Genomic DNA, 22,710 nt, shown 5'->3' with positions numbered 1-22,710 from the left:
TGATGAAGGCCATCGGGGTAGCAGCCCACCCTGTTAAAACTTGCACTGAGTTGTGCCACAGTTTTTCGCCTTGGACAGATGTCAGTTATCCTTCTTTAGATTTCGTCCCACAGCCACACAGCCACTCCTGAGAAAAGTATGGCCAAGGCTAGGCTGCATCCTATGCGCTCGTGTGTCTTATAGGCCATCAAATACAGTAATCTCAATGCGTGTGTGAAAGAAATAATCTTTTACAGCGTGACATTTCTTTTGTAGTTCAGTATACATAGATATAGATGTGTGTGTGTGTCAGTGTGTCTGTGTTTGTCCCTCCACCACAGCTTTACAACTTACTGTCGGTGTGCTTACTTCCTTGCAACATAGTGATTCAGCAAAACACACCGATAGATTAAGTACCAGGCTTAAAAAGAAATAGAATAAACAAACTGGGCCTAATTCATTCAACTAAAACTTCATCAAGATGTTGCCCCAGCATGGCCACAACCTAATGACTGAAACAAGTAAATGATAAAAGACACACGCACACATGTCCATATGTCCTGTACTGAAAGTCTTTCATCCAGAGTCTTTAGTTTTTTTGTCTTTACTAACATGCATGCACATGCTTTTGGTGAATTTCAATGTGTGTTTGCATCAGAAATATCAATAGTCTTTAATATTTCAATAGCAAAAATCCCCCCGGAGTTTCATATTTGTGTCATCTCCTTGCCATCAATCTCTATTACACATCTATGTCAGCTTCTAATTAGCTCTCTCTCTCTCTCTTTCTATGTGTATGTGTGTGTCTTTCAGTGGATATGTGCATATTATTTACATGTTTTCTCACCCATTTCTCTCTGTTGATCAACCAAAGTTCACTTTAAAGCACTCTATATGCAAATGGATTTGTATTTGCTCCAATAATAATAATAATAATAATAATAATCCTTTTTACTAGAAGCACAAGGCCTCGAATTTGTGGAGAGGGGATTAGTCGATTAGATCAACCCCAGTGTTTCACTGGTACTTAATTTATCAACCTCGAAGGGATGAAAGGCAAAGTTAACCTTGGTGGAGTTTGAACTCAGAACGTAGTGGCAGACAAAATACTGCTAAGTATTTCACCCAGCATACTAACGATTCTGCCAGCTCACCGCCTTATTATTAATAATAATAATAATTATTGATAATGATGATGATGATAATAATAATAATAATAATAATAATATAATAATAATAATAATAATGGCTTTTGATTTAGGCAGAAGGCCAGCAGTTTTAAGGAGAGTGAGTCTGTGCCATCAATCCTTGTACTTGAAATAGTTCTTTATTTTTATCAATGCTGAAAAGATGATAGGTAAAGTTAGCCTTGGCAGAATTTGAACTTAGAACATGAAGAGTTTGCAGAAATACTGCAAGGAATTTTGTCCATGCCAATCTGCCACAACTTTAAGAGTCTAAGACATTGAGGGCAGTCCAAGAATTGAAATTGAATACAGTGGAAGTTTACATCAAGTAAAAAGATAACAAAATTAATAAATAACAAAAAAAATCAACAATAGGGGAGTGGGGAAGTAGTTTGGGTAATTTGAATGAAAACTCCACTCAGTGTCTTGGATTATTCTGCCATATCCAACGTCTCAAAGATATCCCCTCCCTGTTTTTTTTCTGTTTTATATAATCAAATAATCAGAACAGGCCCAGTTAGCTTCATCAGTCTAACCCCACTTTTTTCCCTAACATAAAACATACATGGGGGCAACAGCTGTGTCCCCACTCTTGCCTTCAACTGGGACTTGAAGCAGTTGAGGATGGATGGGTCAGATGGAAGAAGTCTTTTCCTTAACTCCATTCACATTACTCTATCAAATGTCACACTCATTTATTCAGATTTGTTTTGAATTAATCATGCATTATCTCGTAGCTGTTTATTTTTAGGGTAGGTATGGAAGACCATATCTGGCCAATTTGAACATAAAACAAGCTGACTATTTATGCCGGATATGGCTGGTTTGAATACTAAGGGGTTAAACCCCTCTTCTGGCTGCATCCACCACACAGCTTCCTTGGCCATAGCCACCAGGCAGAGGAAGATTAACTGTTCTTCACTGCCAAAGGAAGGTAGTGGGTTGATCTTCACAGCTGAGTCAGCTGGTTGCTGGATCCGTCCTTTGTGATAATAATAATAATGATAATGAAATAAATAGAAAGAAATAATAGTGATAAGTTCATCAATAAAAACAAACAATAATAATTTCTCATTGACTGTCATGGTTTCCAAGCTATGCCAAGATATATGGAGAAGTCTTTATAATAATTTATGAGACATTTACAAAAAAGCTAGCAAAAACCCTCAAAGGATCAATGTGAAGTGAAGTGTGAGTGGTGGGGTGGGGTGTTGGTAGATGGAATGGTGATGTGGTGGTTGTGGTGGTGGTGAGAATTGTTATTTTATATTAACCAAAGTGTTATGTGTGAAATTGATAGACAGAAACTGAAAGAAGTTCATTGTGTGTGTGTGTGTGCGTGTGTATGACTAACAAAGAGGTACAGGTGTCAATTTATTACGGCCGTGTGTGTATGTATAATGTATTATCTATTTATACATTCATTATATATATATACATCCATATATATATATATACACACACATATATATATATATATATATATATATATATATATATATATATATATATATACATATGTGTGTGTGTGTGTATATATATATATATATATATACACACACACATACATGCATATATACATACATACATACATACACACACACATACACACACAGCCATCATTTACTATCTGCTTTTGATGCTGGCATGTTTTAGACAGAAACAAAATCTCGTCAGATGTGTGTGTGTGTGTTTATGTTTGCACATCTCCAAAATAGTTAAGCTACCAAATAGTGGTACATTATTTACATTTGGTGAATATTTGTCCTCATCTTGTTTGTTGTTAACATAACATTTTGGCTGATATACTCTTCTTGCCTTCATCATGTGCCTTGGGGAAATTTTGAACCTGGGTTCTCATTCCTAAGGTATTTTTCGATGTTGTTGTTGTCATCGTCGTAGGTCGCAGAAACCCGCGATATACTGAGGAGTCTGTGACATAACTTTATGTGTATTATCCAGGAAAATCCGTGATGGACTGTGTGTGCAATAGGTAAATCGCAATATGGCAAGTGATTACTGTATTCTGATGAACTTTCTCTATTTAATAATAATAATGAAATTATTGTATACAGTGCTCAGGTGCACCACAACTTGTCAGAAAGTGCATATAAAGTACATGCAGCAGTGTAGAAATGTCTGGAAAGTGAACGTGCTTGTGTGTGTATCAAGTGTATCAGTTTGCTCCACGCTTCAGCAACCCTCAGCATGAAAAAATGTTTCCTGAAGTCATGGGAGCTGTGCTGTTTTCTTACTTTGCAAATATGTCCACGGGTGCCAGACAGTTCCAGATCACTTTGTGCCATCTCACCTGATTTGCAACTTACAGTGTCATCATCCAAATACTCTTATACTTCCAATAATAAGGAAGTCTTTCTAAGGTTGTGGCTTTTCTACTTGAACTGCCAGACTTTGGAACTCTCTTCCATCTCATTATTCTCCCCCTTCTTATGACCTGAACTCTTTCAAGTCTAAAGTAAATTCATTCCTTTCATCTTAACTTCTCTTTCTTTATAGTCCCTTACACTAAGCAGCTTCTCACCTTGTTTGGAACTTTCTAATTAACCCTTTCGTTATCAATCCAGCAGAAACCACTTCTGGTTCTGAGTACAAATGTTTTGTTTACATAAGTTTTGAATTAAAATCTTCCACCAAACCTTAGTTACAATTTTGGTTCCTAACACTGACTGAATGATAACTCAGTTATTTTACTAAATTCTTTGTTATATTTAAAATTAATTGAAAGAAACACAGAACATCTCAACAGAAATATGGTAACAAAAGGGTTAAAATATATAATAGAGAAACTATTTTTAACTCTTTTGATACCAATCTGGCTGAAACCATTCCTGGCTCTGTAGTACAAATGTCTTGTTTGCGAAAGACTGTGGCAGGGCCAGTCTCTAGCTTCTGTTGTCCATGTTCACCTGAATTCACACACACACGTATATGTGTGTCTTTGTGTCTGCATTTGTCGCCACCCCCACCACCACTTGACAAACCAGTGTTGGTGTGTTTATGTCCCTAATACTTAGCAGTTCAGCTAAAGAGTACTAGGCTTTAATAATAAAAGTACTGGGGATCAATTCGTTTGACTGAAAATTCTTCAAGGCAGTGCTCCAGCATGGCCACAGTACAATGACTGAAACATGTAAAAGATGGGTTCTTTGGAGATGTTATCAGTAGGTGGTTTCAACTTCGAATCTTCCTCCTCCTCCTCCTCCTCCTCCTCCTCATCATCATCATCATCATCATCATCATCATCATCATCATCATCATAATCATTGTTGTCACCATCATCAACATCCACATTCCATACTGACATGGGTTGAATGCAAATGAAATCCCCATGTGAAACAGGGGTCCTCTCTCTCCTCCGCAACCACCACCACCACCACCACAACCACTATATTAGACAAAGGCAAAATCTTACCAAGTTAATCCAGCACCACATTAGCAGTTGCTGTTTAAACATTATTTATCTATTTTATTTTTTATTTATTTACTTTTTATTGATTATGTTATCAAAACTGAATCCTAAGGCCATGGGGTACCATAAAACTACAGATATCGATTGAGTCGATTGGGTTTTTATTGTGCAAAACAAAAACTCCATAAAAAGAAGACAAAAAAAAACAAAGAAAAGAAATGAATTTTTAGGATTACCATAGAATTTTATGGACATTTATGAAAAGGAAACTATATAAATAAATAAATCAAAAGAGAAAATAACTCCACGTTCGTCAACCCAACAAAAGAACTGAAACAAAAAACAAAAAAACGTGTCCTTCATTGAATATAAATGAATCCTATTCCTGGCTATTCGTTGGTCTATTGTGCTTTATTTTTTATTAATATCATTAGAAATTATAATTATTATTGTTGTTGTTCTCATTAGCACTGACAATATTATTAACGTTATTTTTTCAACATATTTACAATCATCATCATCATCATCATCATCATTATCATCATCATCATTATTGTTGTTGTCCATATGCTATTTTGGCCTCTTGTCAATATTATTAAATGCTGCAAGATAATTTTAGTCAAGAGGTGGGCAGAGGTGGGTAGGGTGCATTTAAAAACCTGAGTTTGGGATTTTTGTTTGACTTTTTTTTCTGTTTTATTTCTTACATTGTTTGTTTTTCAGATTTATGATATATTTATTTTGCATAGAATTACATACATGCATGCATGTATGTGTGTGTGTGTGTGTGTGTGTGTGTGTGCTATACATGTAGATATGTGTATGTGTGTGCTTTGCGAAGAGACCGGTATGTTATCTAAGAAGAGAGAGAGAAATTTTATGTATGTGCTAATAAGAGCAACGTGTGTGTGTGTATATATGTGTCTGTGTGTGCACGTATGCGTGTGTGTGCTGGTGTGTAGGTGTGTGCACATGTGCGTGTGTGTGCACAAGTGTGTGTGTGTGCGGGTGATAGTCTTACTGTTTGTTTCTTTCACTCTTTTCTGCTTATTTGTTTGTATTCTTAGTAGTTTATTTAACCTAATGAGCTGGCTGACTCATTAACTTGTTGGACAAGATGCTGCTAAGCATTTGGTCTGCCTTTAAGTTCTGAGTTCAAATTCCACCAAAGTTGACTTTGCTTTTCATCCTTTCAGGGTTTCTAAAAGAAGGACCAGTTTTGAGGTAATCAACTTTCTCCCCCACTCCCCGAATTGCTGGCCTTGTGTCAAAATAAGAAAGGGTTATTAGTTATTTATTTTGTTTGTCTAGAATTGTTTGTGTCTAAGAGAGAACGTCTGTGAGCATGTAGCTGTGTTAATGAGATCAGAAAAAGCTCAGCATCAATTTTCCGTTGCAAGGAAATTCGGATTTTATCTTCATCCCAGTTTCCATAGCATTTTGTCGGTAAGAGATGGATCTCCTTCTCAATATGATGCTGGTCCATCACAGGTAGCTTTTTCACTACAAAGAATTCAACTCTTCCATATCACACAACATTATACTCTTCAACATTTCTGTAAGTATTTAGCTCTGACCCTCTTCATTCTGAGTTCAAAATCATGGCCTTTCCTCCCTCTTTAGTTGATTTTATTGTATAGCCCTGGTCAACAATGATCATTCATCACCATCACCATCATCATCATATACCTATTTTCCAAACAACTAATCAATATTTACAGATGATCTATAAATTATTGATGCCATTATAAAGGGATTTTAGTATCTGAAATAAATAATAATGTTGATTTCAAATTTGGATATAAGGCCTGAAATTTTGGGTGATGGGGCTCATTGATACTTAATTTATTGACCCCAAAACGAAGAAAAGCAAAATCAGCCTTGTTGGGATTTGAACGCAGAATGTAAAGATTGACAAAATGCCATGAAGCATTTTGCCTGGTATGTTAACCATTCTGCCAGCTCACCCCTTTAATGATGATGATGATGAATATGGTGGTGGTGATAATGATGATGATGATAATTCTTTCTACTATAGGCACAAGACCTGAAATTTTGTTGGGCTGGGGGCTTGTCGATTACATCAACCCCAATGCTTAATTTCATTTATCAATTCCAAAAGGATGAAAGGGAAAAGTCAACCTCAGCAGGATTTGAACTCAGAACATAACGACAAACCCACTGCCACTAAGCATTTTGTCCAGTTTGCTAATAATTCTAAATAATGGTTTCACATTTTGACACAAGGCCAGCAATTTCGAGGGAGGAGGTGGGGTAAGTGGATTTGACTGGTCCTTATTTTATTGAACTCCACCCCCCAAAAAAAGGATGAACGGCAAAGTTGACCCAGTGACATTTGAACTCAGAACATGTCAGAAGAATTGCTGCTAAGCATTTCTTTGAATTGATATGGCATAGTGGTGGGCTACTAATCACAAGATTCCGAGTTCGATTCCAAGCAGTGACCTGAATAGAAATTATAATAATAATAACATCAAAAAATAGCTTAGGAATGAGAACCCAGGTTCGAAATTACCCCCAGGACACCTGATGAAGGCTGGAGGGTATATCAGCCAAAACATTGTGTTAGCAACAAATGAGATGAGGACAAATATCCGTCAAATGTAAATAATGTACACAATTCCTCATCTCTTAAATATAGAACTGTAATATTTTTACCTCCTAAAAAAATTCATCAGAAATTAATCATTTTCTTTTACTTTTTAATGGATAGATAATTTAATTTTTCTTTCTGTTTATATTTCATTTCTTTCTTTTAATGCTTTTTTGCAGCTTTCCAGAGAAATTTATTACATTTTGAATAAAATAATATTAATTATGATAAATAATTCCAACTAATTAATGTCTCTATTTCAGTAAAAATGATTTTTTTTTCTTAATCTTAAAAGTTCCACTTATTATGAAATTTTGAAGTGTCTGTTTAAGGGTGTCCAGTGAATTAAAATCTGTTTCCAGAAGCAAAATTTTTGAAACAGCAAGTTTATGAAAAGGAAGCAAAGTTGCCTCCCTTCGCATTTCTTTATCAGCCTGAACTTGTTTGCTTATATAAGTGTATATATGCATGTATATAAATATATTATTCGTTTTATTCGTTTCAGCCATACAGCTGCGATCATGTTAGAATACTGTATATGAAAACTAATTTCATTTCTTTCATTGCTAGACTAGTTGTCTCTTGAACAAGTTCAACAGAGAAGGAAACAAAACTAGTTTTGTTGTCTTCTTAAACTAATAATTTTTTTTTTTTCAGATAAATATATCTACTCTGTTGCTGTGTTATGAACACAGCTTTTAATTGTAGTTTTATCCTTTTTTTTTTGTTTGTTTTGCATTTTTAACAGTATCATTCAACAATTATATACATACACACACATGCACAGACACACATACATATATACATGCATAAATGTATGTATGTATATATGCATATTTACATACATTTCATTAGTATGTATGTATATATATATATATATATATATATATATATATATATATATATATATATATATATTACTTTAATGCTTATTTTCTTATTAATTAAAAATTGTATTAAAATATCTCTTTCTGTGTTAATTTTTTTATGATCTCATTTTCCTACGCAATAATGACTGTATCTCTGGACCAAACATTTCAGAATCATACATGTGTATATCTGTATATGTTATGTGTGTCCATCCATGTGTACATAATATGTGTCATAGCTAGTCAGTTTCTAAGAATATAAATCCACTGACCTGTCTTTAAAATATTTTGCTTCAGTTTTCAGAAATTACTGGAACAATATCTAATACCAAAACCGTATTTCACACTCATCTATTTTGTCACGGTTGATAGTCTTTTCTTAACCATTTTCAAATCAATCTGCACGAGTTCACCTCTGGTTCTTCAACACAAAACTGCTTGTTTTGAATCCATATTGAAATTAAAACCACCCATCTTGATTTTATATAAAAACATTCTGTTAAATTTATGATCTAAACACCTGTTTGATATACAGGTAAATGAAAAAGGTGTTACTGTATTTGATGGCATAAAAGACCAACAAGCATATTAGATGTTCCCAAATTTCAGCTATACATATTCAAGGAAAAAATGCTTTTAGGATATTAAAACTTGTAACATTTGAAGCAATCTACTAGTAGATTATAAAACATTAAAAAAGTACTCTAGCTATAGCAGAAAACATTACTGTATGTAAAAAGTAAGCAGCACAGCAAAAGAAAAAAATGTTCTGTGTGATTACAGTGATAAAACATGCAAAAAAAAAAGAAAGAAAGAAAGAAGCTTATGGGAGACCCAACTTCATATATACAAACTGAGTGATTTTTAGCTTTTTATTTTATTTTATTCATTTTTTTTTGTGAGGAAAATAGTGTGTCTTATATTGCCATCATATATGGTACCTATTATACTAAACCTTTCAAATTGTTTTCGTAATTCATGATTGTCTTCCAAATTAATTGAAATTTTGGCAGTTTTATGTTTGAAATATTGTCACAATTAACTTAAGAAAAAAAAATATCAATCAATGTCTCCAGGTTAATTTTTGTTTGTTTTTCTTTTTTTCCATTTTCTGTATTGTCAATTTGTGTGTGTGTGCGTGTGTGGTGTATGGGTGTATATAATATATTTCTATATATTTAATCCTAACAGGAGGGGTATGTATTTTCTCAAATACTTTCAATGTTGTATGCTTACATTAATGAAGCAGTATAAATTACTGCCTAACCATTTCTAACTGTGAATGAGCTTTATATAATTTTATCAATTAACAACATTAAAATAACTTGACCTTAATATATTGAATCATATAAATAGTGATAGACATGTTTTGATTCATGCTACAAATCATCATTATTATTATTGCTGTTGTTGTTGTTGTTGATATTACTATTGTTGTTGTTGTTTTTGTTATTATTGAGTGAGAAGGCAGTGCATGCCATCAAAGTGACACTGGGGTAAAATATACGAAGCCCAGTATACCCATCATGACTACCCGTCTGATAAGGGTACACTAGGCACATGCATGACCTTGCAGGTGAGGCCCAGTTACAATTTTCTTGAGGTCAAGTAGCCCATCCTGCTCAAAAGGTCCCTGAATAAGGGTTGTTTAAGGTTGTTGCATGAAACACCTATGTTTCCAAAGGTGAATTATCCAAACCCCAAAGAATTCCCCTCAACACATGGCTGTGATACTCCCCAACTACTTCTGCTTGTGATCAGAGATGCTCATATCATCTGCCGCTAAGGGACATGCTCAACTGGTTACGGTCAAACAACTGACAAGCAAATCTGTGGTATTGAGCAGAATATTTGCTGTAGCCCATCTTTTATACCAAGTAAAAACATGTACATGATAACACATCCAATCAGTTAAGATCAGCAGCCATGAGAGCCAGTGCCTGGTACTGCATCAGGACAATCAAAGTGTTGTTAAATATATATCTGTAATGTGCCAAGACATGGCTGAATCAGTGGACTCTATGCATTTCCCTTCAGCATTTCCCTTGTAACTATTCTGAAGAAATTAATATCAACAAAATTTCCTCAATGTTTTCAGTCTATCTTAAAATATTGAAATATCAATTTTGGGGGTTTAGGCATGAAACCAATAAGCTTTCTGGTAACAAGTAAAATCAATTAAATTGATTCCACCACCACCACCATCATCACATACACTTAATATTGGGTTGTCAGATAAATTGGGTCCCCACCTCTTCCCGCTTCTATGCATTTCGTCATCAAATGTTTGAAAAGAGGTAAAATTTATTCAGATTTCAGAAATGATAAACAAAAGTTGCAGAGGGAAAATAGAATTACAAATAAAACATGAAATACTATGGTAAAAATGTAATAATAATAATAATAATGATAATAATAATTATTATTATTATTATAATTCTTTCTACTGGAAGCACAAGGCCTCAAATTTGGGGGAAGGGATAGGGTTTACATTGACTCCAGTGCATAACTGGTACTTATTTAATCAACCCCGAAAGGATGAAAGGCAAAGTCCACCCTGGCGGCATTTGAACTCAGAACGTGGCGACAGACAAAATTCTGCTTTGCATTTCACCCGGCATGCTAACAATTCTGCCAGCTTGCCACCTTGATGATGATGATGATAATTGTTAGAAAGGTCCTTGATATCTAAGGAAACTGGTTGTGACCTGGTGTCAAGAACATTGATTCTGATTGTAAAACACTCATGCATGCCAACAACTACAACAACAACAACAACAATAATAATAATAATAACAACAATAGATCATTACAGACATTATTTTAAGCTTCAAATTTCTTATATGTATATTTAACCTTTTTTTTTTCTTTCACTTTTGACAGAGGAGTCTCAGTCCCCCAGTATGCACATCAGTTTCAAACACAAAAGGTAAGTTGTGGTTTTTGTTATCATTTTATATTCTTAATTAGTCTAATCTATTTTCCAGAAATTATTTTTAATTAACTGTAAGTCTCTTGTTTTACTCTTTTTTTAATCTTATCTTCACTTTTCAAAACACTCTCTCTCTCTCTCTCTCTCTCTCTCTCTCTCTCTCTCTCTCATCTCTCTCTCTCTGCTCCTCTCTCTCTCTCTCTCTCTCCCCCCTCTCTCTCTCTCTCTCTCTCTCTCTCTTTCTGTATTCATTATTTTCTCTCAGTATATCCTTATTTCTCTGAATATGGCACTAAGTAATGAGCTTACTGATTCTATAAAACTGTAAGAAGTAAGCTTTAACATTGATGGAACGTGGTTGATGATTGTAGAAGATTTGCAAAGAGATGTTGAGTTGTAGAGAAATCAGTTAAAACTTTGGTCTTATTGGATATACGACAAACTTGTTTCTATTCTACCAATATGATTCCAGCTCCCATTTGTTCACGGTTTATAGGAAACTCCCTTTATTCTTCAAGCACAAGTATTTTGATTTTTGTTGACTATAAATTTCAGGAACTTCATAATAAGTAAGCCAGGTCAGGTATCAAGGGCATGATGCTGCATTTACAATTTGTTGGTATTTGCTTGGGTCCTACCAGGCAACCCTCTGAGCAGTTTCCCAGTCAATCCCCATCTCTATAAGATATTTCCTAATTTGCTGGGACCATGGGGCATGTAGCTGGTCAGCATGAGCTGTCACCACAACCAGATTCTCAGACATGAGAATATGGTACACAGGACCCTGCTCAGGAAATTGAGCAACATGCACAAACAGACTGAGCTGATGCTCCCTAATCATACAAGCAACAGAATGCATTCCAGTTTCTGAGAGTTGTCATTAGTTGGATATAAAATTCCAAGCAATGGTAACCCATAATCCTGCAAAGTTTTCTGGTACCAAAGGAGTTCAGGCAACTCTTTAGGACCCCGGTGAGTGTCCAAGTCTTGAGACCTGAAGACCTGTACCTTTGTCCTTCTACTCAGATATTGGCAGCACCAAACTCCCTTGTCTAGTGAGTCCACCATTGTCTCATCTAACTCAAGTATCAGCTGTAACACCTGTAATAAGTAAGCAGCTAAATAATATATAAAAGAAATATGTGTAGTAAAGATTGTTTGCCAACATAACATGGCAGTCCTGGTTTAGGACGAATGTTGCTGTAATTTAGCCCCAGGGGACATCGTCTCCAGCTGGCTATACGACATGATCTGTGTCCTTATATTTTCGAACGAGGGAATCAAGTACCCCCACTCAGCTCAAAACAATATCTGTGTATCGCGATATGTGCTTTTTACATCTTTTCCTTATTTCTTAAATTCAAATTCAAACTTCAGATCCCACCAAACATTATGAAGAAATGATTATCTCTCTTGTATTAACTGTCCACTAGGAGACACCACATATTTTATCCCTATGCATTTTTGGAGTGTGTTATTTGTTTTGCTTTTTAGTATAATCTTTTTAAAAATCAAAAATTATTTCTGCTGTTGGCCATATACTGAACCATCAAGAGTTATCTACCCTGTCTGCGGACACTGTAATCATTAAAAATTTATTTATTTATTTATTTTCATTTTTGCATTTGTGAACAAGGGATCCATTGGATATTTGAGCTCAAAGAGGATTCCAATGAACCACTGCTTGATTCAGTACATGTTTTGGGGAGTAAGTGACAGGAGACATTTGTGCTTTCAAGTTATGAAATAGTTCTACATAGGTGCAGGCGTGGCTGCACGGTTTAGAAACTCGCTTTGCAATTCTATGGATTCAACTTCAGTCCCATAGTGCAGTATCTTAGGCAAGTGCCATTTTCTATAGCCCCAGGTTGATCAATGTCTTCTGAATGAACTTGGTTGATAGAAGCTGTATGGAAGGCCATCATGTGTGTGTATTTGTGTCAGGACGTTGATAAAGTGAAATGTATGATTGCATAATGTCTTTGCTTGTTATGTAATATTTCAGAATTTTACTGAAATGTATGTGTGTCCTATAAAATTTTGAATATCACACCTGTTTACTGCTTATTAATTCTTTCTACTATATGTGTGTGTGTGTTCATAACTTAGCAGTTTGACAAAAAAAGAGCAATAGAATAGGTACCAGGCTTATAAACTAAGTACCGGGGTTGATTTGTTTGACTAAACTCTTCAAGGCAAGGTACACACACACACACACACACACACAGGGCAATAAGCTGGCAGTCATTGAAGCACCAGAGAAAATACCTTGGAGTATCTGTTTTGGCTCCTTACATTCTGCCTTTCATCCTTCTGGGATTGATAATCTGTATTACCGCCCCCCATCTCACCTGTTGTATGTATGTATGTATGTATGTATACTGTTTGAGCCCCAAGGTTTGTTGAATATTAAGGTGTACTGTGCCATGATCGTTCATTGTATGTTGATATGAAATATGTTGTGCTTGAGAAGAAGAGCCATCAAGCTGAGCAAAATCGCAGTCGTGGCAGATACTGGTGTTATACAGATGGCACCTGTGCTGGTGGCACATAATAGCCCCCATTACACTCTTGGAGTGGTTGGTGTTCGGAAGGGCATTCAGCTGTAGAAAACCATTCCAAATCATACTGGAGTCTGGCTCAGCCTTCCAGTGTGCCAGCCCTGGTCAAACCGTCCAACCCATGCCAGCATGGACAATGGACGTTAAATGATGATGATGATGAAAGCTGATTAAATCAACCGCAGTACTTGACTGGTTCTTTATTTCATCAATCTCCAAAGAATAAAAGATACACTGAGGTACATTGCTTAGTAGTCAGGGTGTTACACTCCCAAGTGCAAGGTCATGGTTTCACTTCCTGAACTAGGCAAGGCATTGTTTTCTTGATCAAAATACTTCATTTTGTAAACTTCAACTGTAAACTGACATCTTGTTCGAGGAGAGAAAAATCTTGTGATCTCGGTCGTGGAAACTGGGTAACTGGTTCTATGAGTCTTGGGGCTTGAGAGTCCAGAAAGGATAAAAGACAAACTTGGTCTGAGTGAAATTTGAACTGAGAAATGGAATCAATACTTCAAAGCAATTTCTCTGAGTCTCTAACCATTCTGCCAATTCACTGGCCTTTTATTTATTGCGAGACATTTGTAAATATTAGTCTAGGAATGAGAAGGAATTATCTCAATAAAGGTTGAACGAGGGTTTGATAATAACACTGTTATTGCATTCTTTACTGTTACATTTTATTGTTGATGAGGTGTTGCTGGCTTTACTCGTGAGATAAGAAATGAAGATATATGGATGTGTGTGTGTGTGTGTATGTAGAGATAGAGAGAGAGGAGGAGGATAGAGGATAGGGAGATATACACACATGTAGATATATCGCTGGTGTATAATTTCTTTTCTCTGATTTGTTATTAGATTTTGTTTTTTATTTTTTTTTATATAGTTTTTGTTATTCTTGTTTACCTTACAAGAGTTGTTTGTGACTTCATAGATTACTTAACACATTGGTTGCTAGAGCAGGGTTTGAACTCCTGACCTTTTTGGTACCCATAACAACCATTGTGATTCATTGATTTTAAAACTGAATTATAAATAAACTCCATTAATTCAAGCTTTAAATTTACATAACTATTCACTATGTAAATCTCAATCTGCAGCCATAGATTCCTCAAACTGCACTCTGCACTTCAAAACAAGAAGAATATTTTCTAGGTATGGCGTTCCTCCAAAAGATTTCTGAAGTAACTTTACTCAACATGGTGCAAAGCTTAAAGATTAGGGGGTCTCTCCAAGTTGAGCCCCTACTTCTCCATATTGAGAGGCCACAGCACTGGTCATTATAGTCATGGGATTAGATTGTCACAGGAAGGAATTACATGTTGGATTCTTCAAGCATAACCAACTGGCAGAAGACTGAGGAGTAGATGAAGAACAAGATGGTTGGATAATAGCCATAGTGCAGTTGGTCGTGCTTGGGAATCTTGCCAGAAAGTCTAATGATAGTTGCTTCTGATAGCACCTAATGGAGGAGATGCCTGAGAATTCTACCCCTGTAACCCTCTCAGAAATAGTGTGGGCAGAGAAGATGGATGGATGGAGAGAGGGAGGGAGGGATAGGTGGTAGAGTTTAGGCTACATTAAGCAATGTAGTTCAAGATATACTATCCGAGGAAAAGAATAGACTTTGGCTAGGGTTCCTCTAATTACAGGGACTACACTGCAGATCTGGAATGGCTTGGAGCGACCCAAAGACAGTAATACCACCATTTCCTACAATGCCTATGGAAAAGCATCTCCATGGACATTTGACCTGCTAAAATTAAGTGATAAATTCCTGTTATCAGTAAGGATTAATTCAAAGCCACTTAATCCAGCAATTATAAATGAAGCTATATCTAAACAAACAAGTATTTTTGGAATTTGCTGTCCATTATTAATATTGTGGTATTTGTTGCAGCTCTGTTTGTTAAAATGAAACACCAACGAAATACTGGGGTTGATGGTATCAATTAACCCCTTCTCTCAAAATCGCTAGCCTTGAACCTTAATCTCATCGAGTTCATCTTTGATTTTAATCCCTTCTGGGCTGATAAAGTCCTGGAGTTGCCAGCATCAACTGTTCCTCTCATCCAAATTTTCAAGCTTTACGCCTATATTAGAAACAATTAGTTCAAACTGCCTGAAGGTCAACAGGATTTGGTCTACGAATGCAAAGAGTCAAAAGAGGTGCCTTGTGGTGTTTGCTCCAGCTCTTTACACTCTGAGTTCAAGTCCTACCAAGATCAACTTTATCTTTCATCGATTCGGAGCCAATAAAATAAAGTACCTGTTATGTACTCAGATCAATTCTTCACCTCACCAAAATTTCAAACTTTTTGCATATGTTACAAACGAGCAGGAAGAATAATTAGATTGTTGGATGAAATGTTTAGTGGCATTTCTTCTGCCTCTTTGTGTTCTGGGTCAAATGCTTTCAAGGCCAACTTTTGTCTTTCATCTTTTTGGGCTCAATAAAATAAAGGACCAGCTCTGCATTGGGGGTCAATGTGATTGACTTCCCCTACCGTCCAAAATAGCTGGCTTTGTACTGCAATTAGAAAGACTATTATTATTGTGGAGTGAAAGAGCAGTGCATGCCACCAAAGTGACACTGGGGTACAAATGAAGACAAATAGACCCATCGTGACTACCAGTCTGATAAGGGTACACCAGGCACATGAATCACAACCATATGCGTGCAATGTGGTAATCTTATATCAAGATAACCTTGCAAGTATTAGAATTTTCTTCTGGTCGAGTAGCCCATCTCACTCGAATAAGGATGTTGAACAAAACACCCAAAGAATTCCCCTCAACACATATCGTCAGCCACTAAGGGACATGCTCAACTGGTTACGGTCAAGGAAATCTGTGATATTGAGCAGAATGTTTGGCTGAATCATTAGAGCATCAGATAAAGTGATAAGTGGAATTTTTCTTGGCTCTGAATGTTCTCAGTTCAAATACTGCTGAGGTCAATTTTTGTCCTTTCAGGGTCAATGAAATAAAACACCAATCAAATACTGGCCTTGAACTTTCAAAGAAATTATTATTACTCTGGTGTTGTAGCAGGCTGGGCAAAATGCTTGGCAGCATTTCGTCTCTCGTTATGTTCTGACTTCAAAGGTCGCCAAGGTGTCAGCTTTGCCTTTCATCTTTTTCAGTGTCAATAAACTAGTTTACCACTTGATCACTAAGGGGCAGTCTAATCAACTTGCCCACCTCCCCTGAAATTGTTAGCCTTGTGCTAAAATCTGAAACCATTATTCTTGTTGAGTGACAAAGATAGTAGAATGTTAGGTGGAAAAACCCCTTAGCTAGGAGTACAAGGTGAGTTGCAGGGGAAGGGTTACCTCTTACTGCTGCCCTGGAATTTCCTTTGACATCAGAAAGGGGGTCCCTAATAGTTAGTTTTGTCCTAAATTCTCAGTCCAGATCCCAGCGTAGTTAACTTTCCTGGAAGGTGGGGGTTAGGGGTTAATACAACTAGACCCAGTTGTGTAACCAAGATGAGTGAACTCTTGGAATACTTTATCATTATAATCCTTACAAATATATAAAATTGTGCGAAAATAGGAAATCCTGTAATTCGTTAAAAGTTATCTCCCTTAATTTGTATTTTTTTTTTTTAACACTTTAATATGTCATATGAATGATCTACGTTTGTTTTGTGTGTGTACATTTGTATGTATGTGTATGTATATATATATATTCGTCTTTTACTTATTTCAGTCGTTAGATTGCGGCTATGCTGGGGCAATGCCGTGATGAAGTTTTTATCGAATGAAGCAACCCTAGTATTTACTTTTTTAAAGAACCTGATACTTATTCTATCGGTCATTTGCCAAACAGCTGAGTTATGCAGACGTAAACACACCAACACCGGTTGTCAAGCAGTAGTGGGGGACAGACACACTCACACACATACATATATATATATATATATATATATATATACAACAGGCTTCTTTCAGCTTCCATCTATCAAGGCTGGCCCAAGGCTATAGTAGAAGACACTTGCCCAAGATGCCTCACTTTTGTAACGTATGTATATATGTGTGTATGCATATGTGTATGTATGCACAGATAGATAGATAGATAGATAGATAGACTGACAGACAGACAGACAGATAGATAGATAGATAGATAGATTGACTGACAGGCAGATAGACAGGTATTAAAAAAAAACAAATAAGAACTAGACTGGTGGTATACAATGAGCAAATGTTTTTTAGTAAAATTCACAAATTTCAGTTGGTCCATATATCATGAGGAAATGCGAGTCCTGACATTTCCATCAAAATTCCTTCATCAGAGAGGAAAACATTTTTGGCAAGTTTATAACTGTAGTGAGAATATGTAATTAAAAATTATTCATAGGTGGAATTGGATAAAAAGAAGATGTAAAATAGGAGTTAATCCAGTAAATAAGGATTAGTGACCAGGACGGGTATAAGCTATGTTAATTATGTGGATTGCAGCATTTCTGTCTCAAAGACAGAAAACTGACTTCATATTGTATCTGTTTTTGTATAATTTGGTTGTAATTGGTTTTTAATTCTTTTTAGAATAATAATAATAATAATAATGATAAGAATGAAATTATTGTGTACAGTGCTCAGGTGCACTACAGCTCATCAAAGGTGCATGTGGAGTACATAGAATTATGTACAAAAGTCAGGAATGTGAACAGTATATGCGTCATGATATACATGTGTGCATGCGTACGGAGCGGTGGTGAATATCAGGTGTAGTGTTGGTGAACTTCAGGAAGCATGGAGGTTTTAAAGGATGCAATGTCTTGACAGCTAACAACTGATGCAGGTAGTTTGTTCCATGCTTCAGCATCCCTGAGTGTGAAAAAATGTTTTCAAAAGTCATGGGAGCTGTGCTGTTTTCTGACTTTGTAGGCATGCCTACATGTGTTAGACACATGGAGTTCAAAAAAGTGTTCAAGGTGGTTGTTGGTGTGATGGTTAATAATTTTGCGGGTATTTTCCAAATCAGATGTCAGATGATGGAGCTTCAATGTATCTATGCCCAGAGAAGCAAGGCGTTCAGAGTATGTTAGATGCTTAATAGAGGGTATTCACTTGGTTGCACGTCTCTGAACAGTTTCCAGGAGGTCAATGTCCTACCATCATCATCATCATCATCATCATTTAATGTACATGTTCCATGCTGTCATAGTTGGACAGTTTGACAGGATTTGAGAGCCAGTGTCTGCTTTGGCATGGTTTTCATGGCTGGATCCCTTTCCGAATAGGGAATTCAGGACTGCATCTTCTTATGTATCTTTTTTAAAAGGTGACAGGATGTGATTTTGAAGGAGATTTAAGTGGTATTTCTAGCATGTTAGTGACTACTTTATGGCTCTTTCATTAACTTTACTACCGTTGTGGCATTTGCTGCTCTTTTTCAAAGTATTTTTGGCAGGGTGGGGGTAGCTTTGTTTTATTTGCTGTATATTTATATTTCAATATTCAACACTGATCTCTGCATGTCATTTATTGCATTAGTTTTCGAGTGGTTGTGTATTCTTGTTTTCAAATTAGTTCAACATTTTTTTGTTGTTCTTTTTGTTTCCCACTACCACATGTACACTCTCTCTCTCTCTCACACACACTTTATTTCTCTCTTTCCTCCTGCTCTCTCTCTCTCTCTCACATTATATTGCCTGTACAGTAAGTCTATAAAATCTGCTAAATTACTAATATACTTATGAAACACCCTGCCTCATTCCATTATCCCCCCCCACCTCTCCTCAATAAGCTCTGTACTAAAACAACCTTGTTAAGTCAATTAATACATGCAGTAAAAAATAAACACAATTAACCTTGATCACTTCCTAATTATGTATGCTTATCAATTCACCAAACACAGATAAATATTATGACATGCATTTTCATAATTGAATGCAACTTCCAGCTGATACTCGCTTCAGTGTGGGAAATGGGCATGGCAGATATTTGCAAGCTGGTAATGTTTGTTGTTTAATGTTTCACATAAGTAGAAAATCTGCCAAGCTGTCACTGACCTGCCTTTGTACACCAAAGACTACATTGTGGAATGTGTCTTCCCATTTTTCTTCTTTTTTTTCTTAAATAGTAAACTGAGATTTAAATTTTTTTTTTCTTTTACTTGTTTCAGTCATTAGATTGTGGCCATGCTGGGGCACTGTTTTGCAGAATTTTTAGCTGCACAAAGCAACACCAGTACTGATTATTATTATTATTTTTTTTTAAAGCCTGGTACTTATTCTATCAGTCTCTTTTGCTGAACTGAACTGCTAAGTTATGGGAACATAACCACACCAACACTGGTTGTCAAGAGGTGATGAGGACAAACACAGACACAAAGACACACTCACACACACATACATATATGCCTATACATATGTATACATACACACACACACACACAACCACACACACACATAGGCCTATACATATGATCATGTATATAACAGGCTTCTTTCAGTTTCCATTGACTAAATGCACTTTCAAAGCTTTGGTTGGTCCATGGCTATATTAGAAGACATTGCCCAGAACCATGAGGGTGGGAAGCAGACTTCTTACCATACAGCCGCGCCTGCTGCTTTATAATTTTTTCACCGTGTTTTAGGAGGTTTTTTATCAAATCAAGGATTCTAACAAACTGCGGGATTTTTATTTTTACTTCCACAATTTAGATTTAATTTTGTGCAGGGAAAATATCAAACCAGTTGCATAAAAATCAGGAAATAAAACAAGTACAAGTATCTTAATATCTAATCAAGACATGTGTGTGTGTGCACACACATATACATGTATATATATGTATATATATATATATATATATATATATATATACACACACACACACACATATATACACGCATATATACACACACACAAAGTGCATTGCTTGTATGACTAATGCTCATTTACAGCCATCACATGATGTTAAGAGAAAGGCATAGAGACCGCCTGGAACAATGGACATGATGATGATGATGATGATAAGTGAAGATAATCTCAAGAAACTAGATTCCTAATTGTCTGAAGACTTAAGGACAACTATAGACAGGTTTCTGCTTCTATAGGCATCATCAGCACAGCAATTGTCTTACCTAAGGACTTAAAAATACTAAAAGAGTAGAGGACATTTATGGAAGCAAGCATAGTTTTCAGTAAATCAATAATTTATCTTGTATGGTATCTAATATATCTGTATTTGTCTGTGTTATTCCTATTCATATCATTGGCCACCCTGAGTTATTTCTCTCAGTTCCTTTATGCATATTGTTGAAGAATAATAAATAAATACACACACACACAAACCACAAACCCACACCAGCAGGAAAAGTGTTAAATGATGATGAGGAGGAGGAGATAGAATATATCTCTTTACTCTTTTATTTGTTTCAGTCATTTGACTGCGACCATACTGGAGCACCGCCTTTAGTCGAGCAAATTGATCCCAGAACTTATTCTTATTGGTCTCTTTTGCCGAACTGCTAACTTACAGGAACGTAAACACACCAGCATCAGTTGTCAAGCAATGTTGGGGGGGACAAACACAGACACACAAACATAAACGCACACATACATACATATATATATATATATATATATACGATGGGCTTCATTCAGTTTCTGTCAACCAAATCCACTCACAAGGCTTTCGTTGGCTCGAGAGTATAGTAGAAGACACTTGCCCAAGGAGCCACACGGTGTGACAGAACCCAGAACCATGTGGTTGGTAAGCAAGCTACTTACCACACAGCCACTCCTGCACCCATATATATGTGTGTATATATATATATATATATATATATATATATATACACACACACAGACACTAACTGAAGTGAATTTCTTTCCTATGTCTTTATACACCCACACATCTCATTCCCTCTCCCTCCCTCTTTCTTCCTCTCTCTCTCCCTCTCTCTTTCTCCCTCTCTCTCTCTCTCTCTCTCTCTCTCCCTCCCTATCTCCCTCTCTTTCTCTGTCTGGTTCATATAATCCTTTATTGACAAAATGAAACAATGGAACATACTTAACTCTATTTAATTCTGTTCTTCCATCTCTCGCTCACTCACTCTCTCTCTCTCTTTCCTTTCCCCCCTTCTATCCCCCCTCCAATGTTTAAGCGTCTCATTAATAGAAGTGGGGGAGGGGGTGACTTAATAGCCTAAATTACATACATGCCCATTCACTGCAACACACACACACACACACAGATTACATAATGCTGAGATCTGCCATCTACAGCCTCTCAGAACCCATCCATGCACATCTATATGCTGTGTGTGTGTGTGTATGTGTGTGTATCTGCCTCTGTGTGTATGTGTATGCATGTTTGTGTGTTTGTGTGTGTGAGTGCATATGTAAGCATCAATAAATGCAAGTTAATTGCTAACTACTAATCCAAGTTGCTGTTTATTTGTACACGACCTTATCATTATTGTTGTTGTTGTTGTTGTAATAGCATATGAATGTGTAAATCCGCGTAAACGTATGTGTGTGTGTGTGTGTGTATGTGAAAGAGAAAATTATGCATGTGTGTGTGAGGGTAAGAAAGGGAAGGTAGATGTCATACGGAATATACTTAGTATTTGGCAAGGACAACACTCTTTAGTTCTTGGATTTTACTGTTGGCTAGTCATGTGTTCCATTTCCTGTTGTTATTGTGCCCAGCCTCAGTGTAAAAACAATGCAGGTGAGACACTCACTTCATACCTTATATCTATATATGTTATACTCACACACTCACTATATATATGTGTGTGTGTGTGTGTTTGTGTATACTTAGAAGGTTGTTGGTTATGGCCGGTCAGAGAGTGACCTTTGGTTTGGCTCCTATAAGGTTCTTAGTGAAAGAGGTAGCTTGTCAGACTCACTGGTTATGTTCCTCTCGCCATTGAGTTTGACGAGTCACACACAAAGCTAAGAACCTTATTGGTGCAAAACTAGTGGTCACTCTTTGACCAGCAATAGCCAACAACATTTTAAGCATTATTTCTCTAAATTTTGAGAGTGAGCTTCTTTTCAGATTTATAAACTACTGACCAATATCATGTATATGTGTATATTCTTTTATTCTTTCACATGTTTCAGTCATGCTGGAGCAGTGCCTTAAAGGGTTTTAGTGCAAGAAATCAACCCCCAG

The 22,710-nt window shown here is 36.2% G+C and overlaps 1 protein-coding gene across 9 annotated transcripts in view; it reads left to right on the top strand.

Moving 5' to 3' along the window:
• The window catches only part of LOC115216595 (5'-AMP-activated protein kinase subunit gamma-1), a 764,404-nt gene that overhangs the window by 600,633 nt on the left and 141,061 nt on the right, over positions 1-22,710 (top strand). For all 9 annotated transcript variants that reach the window (XM_036506548.1, XM_036506547.1, XM_036506549.1 and 6 more), the window contains one exon: positions 10,963-11,008. In XM_036506548.1, the coding sequence (XP_036362441.1) occupies positions 10,963-11,008 (46 nt within the window). The remainder of the gene's footprint in view (positions 1-10,962; positions 11,009-22,710) is intronic.

This window comes from Octopus sinensis, linkage group LG10 (assembly GCF_006345805.1).
Source record: "Octopus sinensis linkage group LG10, ASM634580v1, whole genome shotgun sequence".
Taxonomy (NCBI): Eukaryota; Metazoa; Mollusca; class Cephalopoda; order Octopoda; family Octopodidae; genus Octopus; species Octopus sinensis.
Note: the sequence above shows the minus strand (reverse complement) of the source record. Positions and strands in the feature narration are given on the sequence as shown.